The sequence below is a fragment of the Bombyx mandarina genome, chromosome 17 (assembly GCF_030267445.1).
Source record: "Bombyx mandarina strain Sakado chromosome 17, ASM3026744v2".
NCBI classification, from domain to species: domain Eukaryota; kingdom Metazoa; phylum Arthropoda; class Insecta; order Lepidoptera; family Bombycidae; genus Bombyx; species Bombyx mandarina.
In genome coordinates this window covers 11,892,585-11,915,134 of record NC_143223.1, presented here as the reverse complement: position 1 = coordinate 11,915,134, position 22,550 = coordinate 11,892,585, and the positions used below count along the sequence as shown (strand labels likewise).

The 22,550-nt window shown below is 37.2% G+C and overlaps 2 protein-coding genes across 2 annotated transcripts in view; one reads left to right on the top strand and one right to left on the bottom strand.

Moving 5' to 3' along the window:
- The window catches only part of LOC114240653 (soluble calcium-activated nucleotidase 1), a 441,880-nt gene that overhangs the window by 8,351 nt on the left and 410,979 nt on the right, over positions 1–22,550 (top strand). The gene's annotated exons all lie outside the window — the stretch shown is intronic.
- Positions 510–22,550, bottom strand: part of LOC114240669 (uncharacterized) — a 45,968-nt gene continuing 23,927 nt past the window's right edge. The window contains exons 4-7 of the mRNA XM_028171300.2: positions 8,349–8,436; positions 7,384–7,491; positions 4,515–4,652; positions 510–3,444 (exon numbers count right to left, since the gene is read on the bottom strand). Of these exons, the coding sequence (XP_028027101.1) occupies positions 3,173–3,444; positions 4,515–4,652; positions 7,384–7,491; positions 8,349–8,436 (606 nt within the window). The 3' untranslated portion in view covers positions 510–3,172. The remainder of the gene's footprint in view (positions 3,445–4,514; positions 4,653–7,383; positions 7,492–8,348; positions 8,437–22,550) is intronic.

The following is a 22,550-nucleotide window of genomic DNA, read 5'->3' as shown; positions in this document are numbered from 1 at the left end:
TGACTGCGTCGCGTCCGAAATAGGCAAGATATTGGGACTCATGCGTGCTGACGGAAGGAACAGTAGAATTAGTTCCGTTTGAAGTGAATTATTATATTTTGAAAATTTTACAAGAAAATATTTCCTTCAGTAATCCTACTACAAGTCTTAACAGATAACTAACTTATTGTTGCCATATCTACAACTTATAGCACACCGACCTGTACGTCACTCTCGCGGCCGTATGCCCGCTCGCTTTATATAGCTTTTATTATCTATATCCGTCTTTTGACAGATAATTAAGGTTTTTTTCCGGTGGCTTCCGTTTTAAGTGTGAGTCGTGTGCGCCCGCGTCATATTGTAATTGTTATATATCGCAAATTGTTTGTGTAACAAAACTAGAATTAGACATTTGATATTAGTTACCCATAGTTTTATTAAATAATACCCTGAGACCTATCCCTCACTATAAACTTCAAAACGAAATTTTATGGACTAATCTATGCATAAACCAAAATAAAACGCACATATAGAGAAAAATAATATGATTTAATGCAGCAATTAAGTATAAAAGGTTAACAAATTGTACATTCACTTGAATTCAAATACTAAATATTTACAATCATAAATTAATGACGTTAGAGTCGTTTACAAAACGCTTAAATAATATACAAATTAATTAAAAGTAATAGGAAAATGTTAACTTCGATACTTCGATGTTGTTGCTAACACACTTTCACTTAGAAATGTCTATATTGATAATCTGCCTAATAGCTATTTTTAGATCAAAAATTATTTTATAGTTGAATTGGAATATATCTAGCTAAAGCACAACCAATAAAATGTATCTCTAAATTATTACAACTGCAGCACTATAACGAAATGTTGCCAGCTTCTGGATTCATATGATTAAAAATAATGCACAAATTACACATGCTGGCATTTTAAAACGAATAATTTATTATTGCTATATATTGTCACTAATATAAATAATGTTTTCAAATTACATTACTTTTTAAATAAAATTCTTTTCTATTTTCTATGTCAAATTTGTATAGACATTTTGATTATTATCTTATACAGGACAATGAGTTCATTGTTTTCATCTGTATGTCGTCAACTCTGTTTAACCTGTCAGACAATAATAATACGAGAAATATATTATGTATCCGTTGCTTACATTATTTTGCCTAACGTTATAATTTAACATCAACATTCCAGTGAATTACCTTAAATATTTGTTTAGTTACAGCACCACATACTTTAAAAGATGTCTTAAAGCGAATTACACAATATTTTTTAAAGCAGAACTGCAATCAAAATATACAAACATTCTCAGAATTTTAATTATAAAATTGTGCATAAATATAAAAAAGAAAACTTCAAAAGTGCCCCTTAAGTTCAACAATTACACTACCTGGTTGTATTTACAATTGAGTTTTGTGCAAAAATTATATATATAACGATTTGGTATTGTTCAACTCCGTTTTGACGTCTCCATGATTTTAGTATTCTCAAATTCCCGAACCATGAAATAAATGAAGCGAAAATTGAAAAATATTTACGTAACAGCTCCACAACTACAATACGTAACTCTCAAAACTTTAGCATTTCGAGTAGCAGATGACGCGAGCTTAGTCCTGATTCAAAGAGGCGAAACTATTTCGATTAGCAAGTTTTAAGAGCCTGACTAATGCGACTGAGGCAACTGGAAACTTCTATTTTAATTTCTATAATTAAGACTTATTTTTTGTATTTTTTTTTAAACTATATAGGTTTAAAAAAAATTACAAATTATTCTAGAAATTCGAATCGATCAGCTAAATAAAATCGATAATTTAAGTATTTTACATTAGAATATTAATGCCTATTATGTTTTTGAAACAACTTCTGCCTTCCACATTGATTTTAATTAAATTTTAAATATTTTTAATTAAATAGTAACATCGTATATGGTTGTATAGAATAGAATAGTAGGTAAAGATATAGAACAGGTGATGGACGGTGGAAAGCTCTGCGATTGAATAAAGCTTCATCAAATTTCAAAGCGTGAAAATCTCGATAGGATTTTTACAAAAAAAATTTACTAAACGAATATTTCAAAGAGTTCCATAATTTTGTTGGATACCTCATCAGTTTTAGATTCATTGGCTCATTAACAGTTTTTCCTATTTCTTTTAAGATACATTCGTCTTCTATCTCATCAAAAATAGCTTGATATAAACTTAAGAGTTTCTTGAATGCTGATCAAGAGCTTGCTGAAATTTACATACGTTATAATCGTAAAGCATTGCCGTTACGAAACGGATATCCAAGTTTCTAAAGTAAAAATGTGACCAGCAGCTTTAGGAATTACAGTGAAGTTAGGTATATGTAATGAAACACTGTTTAAATAATTGCGTAGAAATAGAGTAGTAACCTGTTTTTAATTAATTATATTAGTACTATTTATGATTGTGTGAGTGCGTTCGTCTAAACTTTAAGGCGGACTATTTAGAGTGTAAGATAACAACAATCTGGCAAGAATGTTCCAATTGCAACTTAAATATGTACTAAAATTTATATGTATCGGGTGACAAAAATTGACTAATTAGATGTTTACATCATATTTAAAGTCGCGTTTACGAATTTGGATGTAATTAATTGATTTGAAAAAAAAAATTAATACGTAAAATAATAATTTGAGTTTAATCTTTGACAAGAATGTTCCTCCGAAATAAAATCAAAATCAAAATTGGAATTTGGAACATTTTTATAGAAATAGTAACGTATCATTGCGCTACCAGATGTGGAAACGGCTGTGACAATTGAAGACCGAAGCGACAAGCAGTTTTTTGTTTAATATTGACGAGTTGATATAACTACAGAGTAACAGTCTAATTAAATTACAACAGCATAGTCGATATGGGATTGTATCTCATTATTTTCGATAGCAATATCCACAATAGTGAAGTTGTTTAATTGATTTGAAAAAATGTATATTAATATGTAAAATAAGAAAAATTTGAGTATAATCTTTGACAAGAATGCTACTTCGAAATAAAAATAAAAATCCAAATTTGGAACGTTCTTATAGAAAGAGTATCATTGCGCTACCAAATGTGGATACGGCTGTGACAATTGACGACCAAAGCGACAAGCAATTCTTTGTGTAATATTGACGAGTTGATATAACTACAGAGTTACAGTCTAATTACAACAGCATAGTCGATATGGGATTGTATCTCATTATTTTCGATAGTAATATCCACAGTAGTGAAGTTGTAGTCGCTAGTACAACTCCCCCCCAGCCGAGTTCGAGGGACCACGACGTGGAGAATTCTCTTGCGGAGAGGAGAGGAATGACTGTAGTCTTCGGACCGACTACTCCGTCTCCCGTGTCGTCTCCATGAGAACTACCCCGGGACGAGACCCGCTGGACGCGTTTGAAGTGGATAATCATTAACGTAAACATTGCAAATAGACCTGAAAAAAATTAGCGATTAATAGCGATTGATTAATTGTTAAGCATTGTAATTTTAACTTAATTTCGACTATATTAATGGTTATAAGTTCACAGAAATCGTATTGCTTGTCATAGTGCGGATACATCTATACTAATATGCAAAACTACAGTGGTTTTTACGGATGTTCCGTTATAACTACTGAACCATGCATCCGATTGATTTGAAACTTGGTATCCATGTAGAAATTTATATGTACTTAATGGATAGGCTAATATTTATATGAGTGTTGTACTCCCTACACCAGTTGCGGGGGCGTTAATGATGAGAATCTTTGTGGGGGTGAGAAATAATAATGTTAATTTTAAATGCCCAGCGAAGCGGACGGGTACAGCTTGTTTATAAATATAATTAGTAATTTATTTATAATATGCTATCCTATATTGGAAGTGAAACTAGTCTTTTAATTTTCTTTACTATCAAGGTAACTTATCTATTATTAAGAGTTTAAGGAATGTTATAGCTTTAATCGTACTGCTGATCCTTAAGATAATCAATACAGTTAATTTGTTAAGCTTTCGTTTAATAATGAAAAATGTGTCTTAAAAAACTTTAAGCTTTAAAATTATAATTGAATTCTCAACTCAACAAGATAACTCGATTCGAGTGAATATTGGAAAAACTACACATAGACATTTTAAGGCAGCAAAATGATTTGATTCCCGAATGTCTCTATTGGAGTTTATTACTGGTGGTAGGACCTCTTGTGAGTCCGCGCGGGTGGGTACCACTACCCTGCCTATTTCTGCCGTGAAGCAGTAATGCGTTTCGGTTTGAAGGGTGGAGCAGCCGTTGTAACTATACTTGAGACCTTAGAACTTATATCTGAAGGTGGGTGGCGCATTTACGTTGTAGATGTCTATGGCTCCAGTAATCACTTAACACCAGGTGGGCTGTGAGCACGTCCACCCATTCAACCAATAAAAAAATCCATCCCTCAATTAACTTGGCTCCATCACGAATAAGCAGAAAGAGCTCTTGTACTTCTCATTGGAGCAACACTATCTTACGCTCACCACAGATGGTACTTACCGGCCAATAAATACATAACTCCGGTTATAAGAACAGCGCTGATCTGATGCTTGCAAACTCCGAAAGCGCCCACCAGCGCCGCGCTTCCCAGTACTATCAGGCAGACCAACGCACAAGATATCGATAGATTTTGCATACCTGTAATGACAGCCGTTCTGAATCTATTGTTGGTGTGACGTAACCTTTTAACCAATTCGAATCATTTCTCCCGACTTGAAGGACATAGCTTTATAGGTTAAAGTTTTTCTAACGTAATTGAAACTAAGTGAATCCTGAGCTGGTATCATCTAGCTATCTACGTATCTATCTAGTACTACCTACCTATCTAGTATCTAAAATATTATATAAAACAAATGTTAGTTTTGAAAAAAAAAAAGAAAGATTACGTTATATCTCTAAATACGTATTTAAAACAAAAATTCGTTATGTTCACCTAAGCTCAGTGTGGATATGGAATGAGTAAGCATATTCATGTTGTAGCGGGGTGCACATTATACGCTCTTATCCGGAAAGTGTTGATGCGTTTTGGAAGGCACTCAGAATTTTGTTTTTTTGGGAAAATGGAAGTATAGCTTGTGGTGGGTAGGCCTTTGTAGCTTCACCAGAACGGGTGATCGAAATTAGGGGCTTAAACAGGGGTGGAAGGTTTGTTGTTATCGAAGTAGTGGTAGACATCGCAAAATGACGCTGAAACTACAAGCATGGTTCGTCGATCAAGGTAAGCTAAAATTTAAAAACAGCATTTTGGCAGACGTGTATGCAGAATGGCCATCCCTAGCTGTTATTGTAAATAGATCTTTATGTCTTTACATTTCGGATGAAATTACAATAAAGTATCGTATGCTGAATTATAATTTTTTTTTTACTTTGCTACATGGAACACGCCTTTACAAAATGATATCCTATCGATTTTCTCAGCAGTTCCTTGAAACAAGAAAAGCGTTTTCGATATATAATTTAACGTTTAAATTATTTTAACATAAGTAAATATATAAAAAACAGCTGTAGAGACGTGCACGTACAAACAGATAACGAGCAAACAAACCGAGAGTTCGTTATGTAAAATTATTAAAATGCTATGTTTGAGTATGAATAACTGACCGATGACCTTGACCTTTCAAGTTCAATGTTCCTGTAAACGTGCGAATAAGGTGCCTTACTCCCTTAATACACCCACAAAAGCAAGTTCACCAGTAATTACGCAAATTCTAACGGATGGCATTTTTATTTTTATTAATTACACGATGTTATTCCTTCATCGCGGATATCATTTGGAAGACTGTTTTAAGTACGTAGGTATTTCATTCAAAAAAATTATACCTCCATGCGGGATTTGAACACCGACATAGCCGCATCGCTTGACCCGAGTACACGGGTCGTTTTATCTTTTAGGCCACAACGACTTCTTATTAGTAATAATCACCAGTTCATGGTTTACCTAACGTCCACACTTGTGATATACTTAATTATTATTAACTACACTACTTCTAAGATTGTAAATTATTTTATAAATTACACTTATTAAATGCTCTAAAGCGTATTGCGATTCTTATATCAAACACGAAATTATACATATTATCAAGATTAAAATAGATGGTTTTGACTTGTGGTAGGACCTCTCGTCTCATCTGCTCTCAACACCTGCAGATCGTTGAGTCTCGCGCGGGGAACTCGTAGGAGGTTCGGCCCCCGGCCCGAAAAAAAAAAAAAAAAGGACCTCTCGTGAGTCCGCACGGGTAGGTACCAACACCCTACCTATTTCAGCCGTGAAGCAGTAAGGGTAGGGCAGCCGTTGTAGCTATACTGAGACCTTAGAACTCATATCTCAAGGTGGGTGGCGGCATTTATAAATGTCTATGGGCTCCGGTAACCACTTAACACCAGGTGGGCTCGTCTATCCATCAAAGCAATAAAAAAAGGTCTTAACGTTCCTAGAGTTTGAATAAGTTGCCATCATTGTCATCACCATAATAAGCTCACAGTTGTTCATTGCTAGATATAGGCCTCACCCAATCTACAGCACTAAGTTCGGTCTTCGACTCTCTTTTTTTTCTACCTATGCTGATAGCCTTGAGAGGCTATGTCAGCGATGCCCTAGCGTGTAGGTACGCTTTCGGGGCTCAAACCGGAGGTGGAAGCGACTCTCAACGTCCACTCCTTGTCGACCGTCGTGCCAAGTAAAAAAAAAGGGTGCGTGTACTTATGTACGCGCGTAAGAAGTTATACTTTATTTTTATTAAATTTATTTCTTTTTTATTTATTTAATTTTTAATCAATTTAAAAAAAAACCGATCAAACAACATCCTCAAATACGCATATTGGACATCCCTTTTCTTGACATCGTATAAATTCGGTAATTCTCGGTACGGTTCGGAAAGTTCACCTGCGGCTATATTCAGCCTCGCCAAGTTACGTCGGTCGTATTGTAATGAGCGATTTAGTGGGCAACTTCATTCTGTTAATTTTGTGTCACGGTACGCGCGCATCGTAAAATTTCACTCTTATCAATTTTTCATAACGCGCCTAAAGAAGTATATAACTTCAATAAGTTTAACAATCTTAGTTAGTCTCTTACTGGTGGTAGGACCTCTTGTGAGTCCGCGCGGGTGGGTACCACCACCCTGCCTATTTCTGCCGTGAAGCAGTAATGAGTTTCGGTTTGAAGGGTGGGGCAGCCGTTGTAACTTACTTGAGACCTTAGAACTTATATCTCAAGGTGGGTGGCGCATTTACGTTGTGGATGTCTATGGGCTCCAGTAACCACTTAACACTAGGTGGGCTGTGAGCTCGTCCACCCATCTAAGCAATAAAAAAAAAAAAAAACAATCAATAATTGCACGGGAAATATATCGTAATCGTGTTAACTTACGGTGCTGCCAATCCGCTCGGGGCTCTTCGTAGTCGCTATCGGCCAAATAATTCGTGCAGACCGGTTCCTTTGGGAAGCCGACTCTTGACAAGATCGTGGCTTCCTCCTCTGCAACACATTGAGGTGTTAAAGTATGAGTTTTAGCTGTGTGGTGGCCTTTTTTTTATTACTTAGATGGGTGGACGAGCTCACAGCCCACCTGATGTTAAGTGGTTACTGGAGCCCATAGACATTTATAACGTAAAGGCGCCACCCACCTTGAGATATAAGTTCTAAGGTCTCAAGTATAGTTACAGCGGCTGCCCCACCCTTCAAACCGAAACGCATTACTGCTTCACGGCAGAAATAGGCATAGTGGTGGTACCTACCCGCGCGGACTCACAAGAGGTCCTACCAAGTACCTACTAGTAAAGAATTATACTGTTCTATTTCCTCTCATCGGCATCATAAATGCGATTAAGTAATCTAATGGCGAACGAAAGCATTTGTTTTTTCTGTATTACTTATAGTTAATAGCTAGTTGCATTGAAAAATGGCTTAACGTGATCCCCTAAAGGTAGGATAAATTATTACGTCTCATGACTATTTCGATAGTTGTTTCGAAAGTAAGACAACCGTTAGATAATAAATTTGAGACTTTGACCTCAAACCTCAAGGTACGTGTTGAGTGCGCTCCGAAAACCACTTAATAACGGGTGGGCCATGAGTTCATCTATTCATTTACGGTCAAAGAAAAAATACGAATTTAAATAACGCAGTAGAATCAAATAATGTACAGTTAGTAATAAAATAAGTAGGTTGGGAAGAAAAAAAATTTTAATGTTTCTTTAATGTTTTTTTTTGCATTTGAATATAGTGACAATAAAAAAACTCGAGAATAAATGCGTAAAAGTAGCTTGAATTACGTATACCATTCACGAAAACCGAATAAGGTACATACCGAAAAGCTTTTATTTAAAAATTACCTTCTAAAGAGACGCACATCGTCCAGATACCTCCGTTCATAGGCACCAAAAAGGTCCCGATTCCTTTTCTGTTATTCGGATCGTCGACCTAAAAAACAAGTATTACATTTATTAAACTCGCATCCGTATAGTGAAATATAAAGCTTAAAAGGTTTTTGAGTCTAAAGCTGTAAAGTTTAATTACTGTTTTTTATATTACAAAAACATATTTATTTCATGATTTTACATATACTATATAGAGTCTATATTATAGACACATACCAATGCAATTCTTACTTTGACATCACGTAATGATGTCTATGAGTTCCGGTAACTTAGCATCAGGTGAGCCGTGAGTTAGTTAGCTCTACTATGCAATTAAAAAAATAGTAATCTACATTTTTGTCACACCGATCCATGTTAGACTGTTATTGTATTATTTACAAATTATTGAAATGTCAATGATCCTTGCTACGTTTGAAAATTATTCCAACCTTTAATTGGTAAAAATGATGTTGGAAGATACAGCAGATAGATAGGTATGTACTGATTAATTAAGATAGTTGAGCGCCTTAAAATCACGTCACGTCAAAATCTAATTTAATTATAAGGGATACTGAGCAATGGATATATTATTTATTCGACATAAATAATTAAATATTTATTTTAATGCACACGAATAAATAAAAATCATGATAAACATACGATTTGTCAAAACTTAAGAAATATTGACAACAAAACTTAAGAAAACTTAAAAAATATTGACAACGAAACTTAAGAAAACTTAAGAAATATTGACAACATTTATAGTTCAATTATAGCTCAAGGAAAAACTGTTATATCACACTAAAGTCACAACGATAATAATAATTCCAATGAGTCGTACCCTTCGCGTGCGGAACCAAGGTGCAGCGAAGCCAAGGCTGATAAAGACTGTTTTGAATTTACGCCGAAGTTACAGCCTTGACCGGAGCATTTCCATCGTGTAACCTTAAGAACATCTGCACTTTTCCGCAACGCCTATATATGTACGAAGGCATATCTATGTATATAGATATCTATGAATGTATAGGCAGTGACTTGGCTCTGCCCCTGGCATTGCTGAGGTCCATGGGCGACGGTAACCACTTACCATCAGATAGGCCGTATGCTATTCTGCCTAAACAGGCAATAAAAAAAATAAAAAAATGTATGTTACCGTCTACCACTAGACTTACATTTTTGTTTTGAATCATACGTATAAGAAATTATTTTTAGAAAAGAGTTAAAAAAAAGTAAAATATATCGACTGGTGATTACCTAGTTTTGCTTGGGTTTTTGCTTACTTTTCTTCAATGTACAGACATTACGGAATCTAAAGTTTTACTATAAGTTTCGATTAGGGTCTTAAGAAATTCTAAATTAACTACAGAAAGGTTACTCAGTCTACTAACTCAATTTAGATACGTTGAATCTAATATCCTACCAAGTTTACTTGGCTCTCTTAAATGTCAAAGTTTCTTTGAAATACAGTGGAAAATTTAAAGTCACGTACCTTTGTACTTTATTTTACAGACTTAGATTAGGTTATAGATTTAATTCCAATGCGACTTAAGGAATAAAACGTGAATCGTTTACCGAATGCAGTTTTATTTGGGTTATTTTAGCGAGAATCGATTTTGACTCTTTTGGTAAGGCTTTTGCGTTGTGTAATAGTAAGTTTCCATGGTACATTTGGGAGAAAAAGTGCTGTTTTATGTCTTTGTTATGTAAAATTTTAGTATGCTATATAAAATTTGCGACTGCTGTAATAATCACCTTTGTAAATATTCATAAACATATCTCAGCGTTTTATATCGTTTATTTTCTCTTACTTCTCTCGAACGCTCAAAGTGAGCTTTAGCCAATTTGAGTATTATTTGTACGTTTAGTGTAATGCAAGGGTTCCCAAACTTATTTTGTCTACTGCCCACTTTGAGAATAAATTATTTTTTAGCGCCCCCATTTTTCACCTACTCAAAAACCACTATAGCGAGAGCTTAGTTGGTGTCTAAGAGTCCTCCTAGATGAAATTAAAAATCGCCTTCCAAACCTCTACACAACACCCCCATTTTTTTCCTCGGTCTTACCGCCTCTCTTTAGGCCTGCAGCCTCCACAAGGGGGCGTTATCGCCCACTTTGGGAAACGCTGGTGTAATGCAACTAACGCAAACGTAATGATTAAGACTAACCAATTTACCAATTCCCCATTTGATAGATTAACATTCGCAATTAGTCTGAGTGGCTCGGCTATCAATTTGCTGATGTTATAAGTATTTAAACATTTAAAATTACACTAAGTATATTATGAACACCGGATTATCTTGCGGCTTTGTCGATGCTTATTAGTGGACTCATCATCAGGTGTCATTTACTGGAATTGCTTCAGGCAATAAAATTTGTAAAAACCTTTATATATTGATAAAGTACAGGGTGGCCCATAAGTCCTTTGATATGAAAAAAAAATTATTAAAATAAAACTAATTACATTATGAATTAAATTTTTATTTACATAAAAAGCTTAAAAAACGGGAATTATTTTTTGAAAATAACATCTCCTAAATGTAATCCGTTGCGATCACGGCACTCTTGCAAACGACGTCTAAAATTGTCGATGACTGCGCGGCACGTCACTGCTGAAATGCTTGTCATTTCTCTGCGGATGTTTTCTTTTAGGGCCTCAATTGACCGCGGGTTTGTGTCGTATACTTTAGCCTTAAGGTAGCCCCACAAAAAAAAATCCATCGGGGTCAGATCTGGACTACGTGGAGGCCAGGAAATGTCTCCTCTCTTAGAGATAACTTTGCCAGGAAAAAGTTGACGGATAACGGGCATAGCAGTGTTAGAGGTGTGAGAAGTGGCCCCATCCTGTTGAAACCACGTCCTGGCATTAAAGCCTGAAAAGTTTTGCAATTCTGGTATGAAAAACTCTTCGATCATAGCCACATATCGCTCCGACGTAACAGTAACTGCGCGCCCTCTGCCATCCTCAAAGAAGTAAGGCCCTAGGATACCATGGGCTGACATAGCGGCCCAAACAGTCAATTTCGGACTATGTAAGGGCTTCTGATGCTTAAGTTTTGGATTGATGGGGCTCCAATAGCGGCAATTTTGTTTACTAACATGCCCGTTAAGATGGAAATGAGCCTCGTCAGAGAACATTATGTTATTGAAGGAAGTAAACCGATTCAACATTTCATTCGCATAATTTTGTCTTTGAATACCGTCAGTTTCCTTTAATTCTTGAACCAACTGAATTTTGTAAGGGTGCATATGTAAATCTTTCTTCAAAATCCGTTGTAACGATGTCCTGGATACGTTTAATGCTCTAGCGCGCTTACGAGTTGACTGTGTCGGATTTTCGCGAATAGACTGTGTCACTGTGTCTATGTTTTGTTCCGTACGTGACGTCCTTGGGCGACCCAACCGCGGTTTATCTAACGTCGAACCGGTCTCCTCGAACTTAGCAACCCAGTTCTTAATCGTTTGAAGAGTTGGAGTGTCGTCAAAGTTGTGTAAACCTTTGTGTTCTCGAAATTTACGCCGCGCAACGGTTGCCGAATTGTCGTTTTTATAAAACTCGCGCACACAAAACGCACGGTCCGCTCCGGTAAAACGCTCCATCGCGACTAAATTCCCAGAAACCGAAGTTACTCCCCCCGCTTCCCCTGCACCGCTCACGCGCGCCCTGTTCGTTTTATTCAAATTTTACTTTTCAAAGGACTTATGGGCCACCCTGTATTTACACGCTTTTAAGTCGACTTTGTTATATTTTCTTCGACGTATATGAATTTATATATTCTATGGTTTGGATGTACATATATATAAATTTCGACTCTTCGTTTTTAATCACAGATAGTCCCAATAGTCTTCAAGTAGAATAACCATGAAAATGAGAACAAATGTATAGTCGATTTTTTTTTGAAAAATAATAATTTCGAGCATCTTAATGTGTTTTCATCGTCATTATTATGACATAATCATCATGTCTCGTCTCGGTCAGAGTTAGCAGCTGTTGTTAACATTTTTGCAATAGCATCGCAAATGTAAGAGATTGAGGGTGGAGATTGATTGTGGGCGGATAATATATAAAATAAATGATAAATAAGTAGGTATTAAAAAAAGTACAAAAAAATATCTATTTATAGTCCATCTGTTATTAGAAGCGTTATTAGAATCCACGACCGCATTGTCCTCAGTTTAGTCTAGTCCCCTAGTTTTCAATTATAACGTAGAGGCGTCCAATTCCCTTGAGAGATTCTCAAAACGGATTACCTAATCAGTCTGTTTGTGGCGCGCGTCTGCGTATCCATTTACCGGACATTTTCCCTTTGAACAAGACGTCGCTATGCGATTCGTTGATACGATTATTGATAAAATGTTAATACATTTTATAGACGACTAGCTGACACGGCAGATTTCGTAGTGCCTCAATCGATAAGTAAAATACCTAAACTTTTGTATAAAATAAACTTAAAACAATCAAAAGGAATCCGTCCGACGGGGGACATATTAAAGGAAAAACAAAATTGTTATTTTTATTTAATTCCGAGCATTTTCATATTTATCTACCTTTTAAACCTTCTCTGGACTTCCACAAATAATTCAAGACCAAAATTAGCCAAATCGGTCCAGCCGTTCTCGTGACACGGCGGAGCATACGCTCGCTGTCTGCCCCGCTTGGGAGGTGCAGCGCCGTGTCCTGGTCGCAAAGATAGGACTGGACTTGTCGCTGCCTGGCATCGTGGCGTCGATGCTTGGCGGTGACGAGTCCTGGAAGGCTATGCTCGACTTCTGCGAGTGCACCATCTCGCAGAAGGAGGCGGCGCGGCGAGTGAGGCAAAGCTCTCCTCACTACGCAGAAATCCGCCGCCGCCGAGCAGGGGGTCGGGACCGGGGTCTCGTCCGTAACCCGGCCCCCTAAGAGCTTCGGGCTCCATCCGTTTTGTGCGGGAAGGAGCCTAGGCGTGGGGCGGCGTGGTAAGCCGCGTTCCCCCGACCGCTAAGGAGGAATGTGTAGCGCGGTGCCATCAATGCGGGCTCTTGGCCCGTCGACCGAGGGATCCGGCGGTCGTGTCGCTGGCGGCCGCCGGTCCGGCGTCTGGGGGACGGCGGGATGGATGTAATATGCTCTGCGTAAACCCTGCCCGCCGTCTCAATAGCTCCGACTGGGTTCCCACCCGGTCCGGGAAAAAAAAGCCGTTCTCGTGTTTTAGCGAGACTAACGAACAGCAATTCATTTTACTTAGTCTGGCCATAAATACTGTTACAATTAAAAATAAAAAAAATCTAGTGCAAATAAAATTTATTACTTTTACTGTGTGTTAGTTTAATACATAAATATAAAACAATTTAAAGTATAAAAAGCTTATTCGAAGTGGTCTCTATTGGCTGCAATACAGTCCTTTAAACGTTGAGGCTAGTTATCATTAGAAGCACGCACTCTTTCCATGGGAAAAATTTTCACTGCCAATCGTACGGATTGTTTTAGGGACTCCAAATTATCATGGCGCTTAGAGCAGCATGCATGGATTAAGCAGCAAGCATGGATTAAGATCGGGACTAGACGACGGCCAGTCTTCAGCTCTGATGAAGTCCGAAACGTTCGTTTCCAACCAAGACTGCGTAGACCGAGCTTTATGACCTGGCACCGAGTCTTGCTGAAAGGACCATTCTTGATTATTGAACATGGTGTTGTTAAGGGGCTTCATTACCTTCTCAAGAATGGTATCTTGATACACTTGTGCCGATGTTTTGATACCTTTTTCACAAAAGTATGGCTCAGTCACTCCTTCATAGCTAATACCCTACCAAATCATCACTGAAGTCGGATAGTGCCCACGTTGCACTCTGTCGACTAATTGGGAAGCTTCGTTAGAGCTTTGAGCATAAATACGGTCATTTTGTTTGTTAAAATGTTGCTTAAAAAAAAAATCTCATCCGTAAGCAATTTTTTCTAAGACCTCCCTTTGCGTACCGCTTCAGTAGTTGTTTCGATTTTATCACCCTATTCTCTTTTAAATTATCAGTTAAGAAATGGCCAGTACGTCTCTTATAGGCTGCAAGTCCTAAGTCATCTTTTAAAATACGCGACACGGTTCTAGGTGCTATCTTCATCTCCCGAGATAAAATCTTTTGCTTTCGAACAGGATTTCTTCGAATTCTTTCCCTTACTGATTTGACCACCTTTTTCGTACGAACACTACGTGGACGGCCAGATCTTTTTCTGTCACAAGCAGAGGAAGTCTCATTGCACCTATTAATAGCCCGGTACACAAACATTTTACTAATACCAAGCGTATGCAGAGTTTTAAAAATTGCATTTGGCTCCATTCCTACTTTGTGTAATGCAATCACAGCGATTCGGTTCTCTTTATCACCCCACTCCATTTTAATATCGCAAAATATTGTACAATGTATTGGCGCCAAAATAAGAAAACTCAATGAGCAATCATATAAAAATGACAGATTCCAAATTCAAATGTAATATTTTGTTTATTTTTCATTGTAACAGTATTTATGGCCAGACTAGTATAGATAGATAGATATAGATAGATAGATAGATTATACGAATGTACTGAATAAACTATTATATTATATGTTCTTTTAACAGAATAAAAGGATAACGGAATAGAAAAACGAGCGAATAAATTATGTATGTAATCTCAATCCGATGACGGATGGCGATACGAAAAACTGCTTGAATTTCCAGGCTGTGAGTGAAAAACCCTTCTCAAACAGTGACAGAAAACGTCTGTTTCTTATTCTAAGCTAGAATTACGTTTATTCTACGTTATTGAAATCCGAGAGATACACATTGATTGTTTTTTTACTTGTACTTTACGGTCCACTTGGTCACCGAAGCCCGTAGACATGGATGGATGTGTACTCCCACCTTAGAACAAGAAGGTCGAAGCTTCAATTGAATTGTGATATGACTGTTCTATACCTCGAATCGGAACGCGTGAATGCTTCGTGTCTATCTGTACGGGTTTAAAAAGTCACAAGAAATCTATCACTACATAGTATAAAACAAAGTCGCTTTATCTGTCCCTATATCCCTATGTATGTTAAATCTTTAAAACTATGCAACGGATTTTGATGCGTTATTTTTAATGGATAGAGTGATTGAAGAGGAAGGTTTATATGTGTAATAACATCCATTAAATAGTGGAGAAATCAATAATAAATTACAGTTTCCGAAGCGAAGCGAGGGCGGGTCACTAGTATATATAAGGTCACCGTTCTCGTCGAACCCGTCGCTTGCGACGAAGGGCTCGACGAGTAAATTAACTCTCAGACACAGCCCACTGAGTTTCTCGCCGGATCTTCTCTGTGGGTCGCGTTTCCGATCCGGTGGTAGATTCTGCGAAGCACGGCTCTTGCTAGGGTTCGTGTTAGCAACGTCATCAGGTTTGAGCCCCGTGAGCTCACCTACAAACGTTAGGGTTACGCTGAAATAGCCCCTAAGGCTATCAGCATAGGTAGAAAAAAAAAAAGTATATATAAGTATATGAAAATGAATTGCTGTTAATTAGTCTCGCTAAAACTCGAGAAAGGCTGGACAGATTTGGCTAATTTTGGTTTTGAATTATTTGTGGTTTGGTTTTGAATTAAATAAAAATAACAATTTTGTTTTTCCTTTAATGAGTCCCCAGTCGGACGGATTCCTTTTGTTTGCTTTAAGATATATAAAAGTTTAGGTCTTTTAGCTATCGATTGAGGCACTACGAAGTCTGCCGGGTCAACCAGTTTAAGATAAAATGTTTAATTTCATTTAATTCACAGACGACTGAGCATGGAAACGGTAAAGTATCTGAAACTTCGGAAATAATCTAATGAAAATAATAAACGCGCGATTAAATCGTAAATTTAACGGTAGGCAGCGGCTTGGCTCTGCCCGTGGCATTGCTGATGTCCTTGAGCCACGATAACCACTCATCATCAGGTGGACCGTATGATCGTCTGCCTACACGGGCAATAAATAAATTTGTAAACTATTTATGTCTACGACTCGACGAAAGTCCCAAGAAAATACTAAGTTTCTTCCACTTTCCGACATATTGTCTGGTGCAAATTCAAAATCATCTGCAAAATTTAACTAGGTTTTCAATTCACCTACTGACGTTACTAATACTGAAAGTCCCACTTTGATGAAATGATGTTGGTGGTATTCACTGTAAATAAATGTACTGAAATTTATCATGTCAAGATGGAGAGGCACAATTCTGTTACAGTTTTCTATTAACGTACATGATTTCCTTAGAGGGTAGGTCTTAAAGACATGAGTGTGGAATAATTTTTATATTCTTACAAGGCCAAGGCCCGGTATTGTGATTGTGGAATCATTTTTACATTCTTTACAAGGCCAAGGCTCAGTATTGTTTCAATTGTATACCATAAATGGATGATTTATTGATGGCTAGTGGTTACCGAATTGTTTGAGATGATCTCATCTCCTTTTTACCATCGCAACTCCCGCCATCGGAGCAGAGCTAAACCTTATTATCTACAACCGCTGCGTTCATCGACAGTGCGTTGCCAGAGGTCTTTCTTGCCACGTACCATCCGGCTTTGGAATGAGTTCCCCTCCACGGTGTTTCCCGAGTGCTATGACATGTCCTTCTTCAAACGAGGCTTGTAGATGGTATTAAGCGGTAGGCATCGCCTTGGCTCTGCCCCTGGCATTGCTGAAGTCCATGGGCGACGGTAACCACTCACCATCAGGTGGGCCGTATGTCATTGTCAGGAGTACAGTCGAGCTCCTCCTCCAACATTAAATTAGCAAAGATGAATTAAGTGTATGACTCTAGAGGCCTACCACAACGTGAAAACAGTCTTCGGGCTTGACACACAAGGTCGAAATCTTAACTGTCGTTCTGTTATATCCAAATACAGTTATCTTGACGAGCATCAGACTATAATTAAAATAATTTAACTGTAACTCTATAACAAAAACAGTTTCGTGTGTTAAGCCCATACGTATGATTCAGTGTCCACAAAGGCATACCGATTATAGTGTAATTATGAACTCATTTCCATCAGGATCGCGTGCAAAGTTGACGTTTCAAGGTGACTCGGAAATATCCAACCCGTTACAGAATTTCGCTAGGTTTTGACAGGCAAATATTTCTATAATTTATAAAAACTAATTTGGCGTTTTGGAAGTAAGGCTCTTAATATATTTGCTTCAATAATCTGTCGAATACAAAACAATTATGTATTCTTAACTGTAAATAAGAGCTATCAAAATAAAGTTTTAGCAACCAAAAAATGCGTCCGGACATCTTCCAAACATACATAATAATATGTAAGGAAGTACTTTGGAATATGAATACAGAGGTGTGAACATTATCATCAAGCCTTATTATCAAACAATATTATATATCGTCGAAAATCTCTAAGAGATAAGGGCTAGTGCAACCGCTGGACTGGTCTAGTTGTATGTACATATTATAGATATAAAATTCGTGAGAGGTTTACGTCAATTGTGAATTGGGGGGTAGATCCAATCAGTGATCGGTGAAGTGTCTATCGATCAAAAAGGGAAAATGTGAAATTACATGTAAGACATAAATGGGAGTATGAGCGAATTGTGGGGATCAGAGAACGATTATAGTCATTTATTTGGGTTATTTTATTTGTATAGGTTATTTTTATAGATTATTGGGTTTGTTTATTATGTTATTTGTGTAGGTTATTGGGTTTGATAATTTTATTTAAAAAAAAAAAAATTGTTTATTTTTCTCCAGACTTTCTATCAATAGTGATATGGATCTTGTATTGGTAATTGATCACAAGAAAGTATTAATAAAACCAAGATGCTTCAAAACAATTGTTTTCAAAATGTACCTACCTCTTATTAGATCGCCCTGTTTAAGAAATTAAAAATAAAAACATTTTTTTTCTAAATTACATATTTGCTTTCTGTTACTTTAAAACATAATTTATACGACTAATCTAAATTAAATAAACTTTAACAAAACAATTCTGTTAAGTCTCCACAGCGGATAGAGAGACGAACTTTTGAATAAGAATTATCGGTACGTAGGCTCAGCTCGAGAAGTTTCGAGAACTTAGTTCGAAACCGGTTAAACTTATAGAACTGGGTGTTACGCGAGGACAATAGTAAAGTTTGACATCGAAGTGTTACGAAACGGGCCAGAGAACAGATTTAAAGGTACTACGGGTGACACGTCGGGGAGAGAGATAGAGAGGAGATATATGTGACTAGAAAATGTATGGAAATGATAGTGCAAGGCAGAAGGGGAAGAGGTCGACCGAAGAAGACATGGATGGAATGTGTGAATGACGATATGAGAGAGAGAGAGGAGTGAGTGTCGAGATGACGGCTGATAAAAGAGAATGGGATAGAAAAATTCGCAGTGCCCACCCCGCCTAGTGCGATAAGGTGGAGACAAAGAAAAAGAAGGGGTGTCACGCCGCGCGGTAAGTTAAAGTATATTTGTTGTTCCTGTCTGTTGTTCCACCCTGCCTATTTCTGCCATGAAGCAGTAATGCGTTTCGGTTTGAAGGGTAGGGCAGCCGTTGTAACTATACTGAGACCTTAGAACTTATATCCCAAGATGGGTGGCGCATTTGCGTTGTAGATGTCGATGGGCTCCAGTAACCACTTAACACCAGGTGGGCTGCGAGCTCATCCGTCCACCCACCTAAGCAATAAAAAAAAGGCTGTTGTTTCGAACGGATTTGTATCGTTATTCACACTTAAAGCAAACCATAATATGCGTAAATGTAATCAAAACTATTTTTATGGTTTAATCTCAGTTTTAAAATTTTCATAGAGCAATGTAGGACGGTGGTATCTACACATTAGATACAATTTTTATAGTAACTGCTCACGAACACGCACTGAAAACTGGATCACGCCATATAATTTGAACATCCACCTTGTGGCATCTCACTCGTAACTAATAAATCGGTGTTTTACAAACAAGGCAAAGAATGTTTCGTTAATTGGCGATAGGACTTCTTGTGAGCCCGCACGGGTAGATACCACCGCCCTGTCTATTTCTGCCTTGAAGCAGTAATGCGTTTCGGTTTGATGGGTACCTTATGGGTAGGATAGCCATTGTATTACAAAACTAAGACTTAGAATTCACGTCTGAAAGTCGGTGGAAGAAATTACGTTGTTGAGGTCTTTGAGCTCCGGTAACCACTTAACACCAGATGGGCCGTGAGCTCGTCTATTAATCCAATGTATTCGGAAAATTTGTCTACACTCCGTGTTTACTGTTGGGACGATTCATCGGTTCTAGTGGTAATATCAAAAACGACTAAAATGAGGGTAGACAGATTTTTCAGCTTTTAACATCCTACCCGCAGTCGTCAGTCTGTAAGTGATCACGGCGCCTGAAACATGTCGTAGTGTTCCAAGCTCATTTAATATGAAAACCTTGGAAAGAGCCCGTTAAACAATAACGCCTGTAATGAAAATAAAAATAACCGTGAATAAATCTAAATATTTCCTCAAATCACCGGTACAATTTAACAAAAATATGTTTTTTTATGCAGCGATCAAATAAATTTTGTTTACCACTACATTTTTCTCGAACGAAATATAAAAGAATCTCGAATGTTTTAAGCACGTCACGAACTTTTTTGATGTTAGAAGCAGATACATAACTACGTGTCTTCGTAAATAGCATTAGACGAAAAAATAGGTGCTTTTATGAAATTATATTTTATTTTATCGATGCTAAAGCAATTGCGTGTTGCGAACAGAAAAGAAACACGGAGCTCATCATTATTTGCGGTACTAGATCTGTCCACGATTACATGGTTCAAATAGACTAAGCTCATTCCTTAATTTTCGTGATTACAATTTGTATAAGGGTAGTTTTCTTTTTGGATTATTTGTTTGTAGAGGGTATTTCCAGAGATCTTTTCTGATACGTACTATCCGGCTTTGGAATGAACTCGCCTCCACGATGTTTCCCGAGCGCTATGACATGTCCTTCGTCAAATGAGGCTTGCCGAGAATACTCAACGGTAGGCAGCGACTTGGCTTTGCCCCTGGCTTTGCTGACGTCCATAAGCTACGGTAACCAATTAGGTGTCCTCATCTGCCTACAAGGGCAATAAAAAAATCTGGGATTCACCGAGTTGTTCTACTGGCAATAGACCTGTACTATGAGACAGACATAGACAGAGGTAGTAGATTTTTTTTTTTGTATTGTATGTATAATATCTGTTATTTTGGGCGAAACGAAAAACCGTATAACATCGTAGATATTTAAAAATACTAAAAAAAATAGTAAATTCTTATACGGTTTGTACTTTATTTGTGACCTGATTATCATTTTAACAAGTTTTTACTGTCGGTATAGCCTTATAAGATTTTATTACTACCTATAGTTTTCCTCAGAAAAAACAATTCGGTAGTGGTAAAAGTTTTAATAATTAATGTCTTGTATACTAAAATAAATTATTTATAGGAATATAAAAAATGAATTTCGATTTTGAGATGGCCGTGATTATTTTTGTATTTCGATCATTGAGTGACATGTAACATGTATCTTTACGTTTGCACATATGTTTCGAATATAAGTATTTATTATTTTATCTATACTAATATATAAATCTACAGTGGTTTTTAGAGATGTTCCGTTATAGCTACTGAACCATGCATCCATGTAGAATATACCTGTACTTAATGGATAGGCTAATATTTATAGGAGTGTTGGACTCCCTACACCAGTTGCGGGGGCGTTAATGATGAGAATCTTTGTGGGGGTGAGTAATAATAATATTAATTTTAAATGCCCAGCGAAGCGGACGGGTACAGCTAGTTTCTTATAAATTTGTAGGTGTGGCACGAAGTACATCGAGCTACGGGTCGAATTTTGTGTTATTTCTTTTATTAAGCTTGTAGACAGATGGCGAGAGGCTACTGTCGCTCATGGACATCAGCAATACCATAAGCCAAACGGCTGTCCACCTCAAAATTTTAATAGTCAAATACCGCAAATCATTAATGACGGCTCAATTCACGTGAAATTCTACACAATTTAAATACTAATAATAAGATCTCAATTAATAAATGAAACTAAATAAAGCGTGTGCGAAGTAATAAATACCGAAAGGTAATAAATCGTTGAAATGAATCAAATAAATAAAACTAGAACAAAACGTTCAAAGTATTCGTATAATTACGAAGTCGGTCGCACGTGAGGCGTTTACGCGGCCGAGAGTTGCGCGGTGACGCTCAACTATTGGCTTTCCACGGATTAGTTCGTCAAGAAGAATAATCAGCTTATCAATTTACTTAGAAATGTGAGCAAAGGACATAATTTACTTAGAATAATATGGTTTAAAGCGTTTGTACTTGAATTGATGTTCTTGCTAACGAAAATTTATACGTTTTCTTGTTGATAATGAAACGTAATAACTTTAATGAGTTTTGAGCTACGTTGGGAAAGTTGCTAATTTTTTAAATTGTTTTTATTGCATAGATGGATGAACGAGCTCACAGCTTGGTACCCGCCTGCGGGATTCGAACACCGGTGCATCGCTAGATACGAATGCACCGGACGTCTTATCCTTTAGGCCACGACAACTTCAAAATTCATTGATTCATTCAATTCATTGAACTTCATTGACTATTTCAATTGTGGGTCAGGATATATTATAAAAATTTAATTAAAGTACGGATTTTAAAAATACACTAATTCAATTGTGTTGGCTTTAAATAAAAGAGAAGAAAGCGCGTTTGAAATTAAATGTATTCAGAAATGATCGCTCTGAAAGTACGTCGAGTATTTTGCACATAATATGAACAAAGAAACCTGGGGCCACCCGAGTTGGACGAGCCCACAGCCCACCTGGTGTTAAGTGGGTACCGGAACCTATAAACATCTATAACGTAAATGCTGCCACCCACCTTGAGATATGAGTTCTAAGGTCTCAGTATAGTTACAAAGGCTGTTCCACTCTTCAAACCGAAGCGCATTAGTGCTTCACGGCTGAACTAGGCAGGGTGGTAGTACCTACACGTGCGGACTCACAAGAGGTCCTACCGCCAGTAATTAACTACGCAAATTATAATTTTGCGAGTTTAATTTTTATTACACGATGTTATTCCTTCACCGTGGAAGTCAATCATGAACATTTGTTAATTGCGTATTTCATTAGAAAAATTGGTACCCGCCTGCGGGATCCGAACACCGTTGCATTGCAATATAC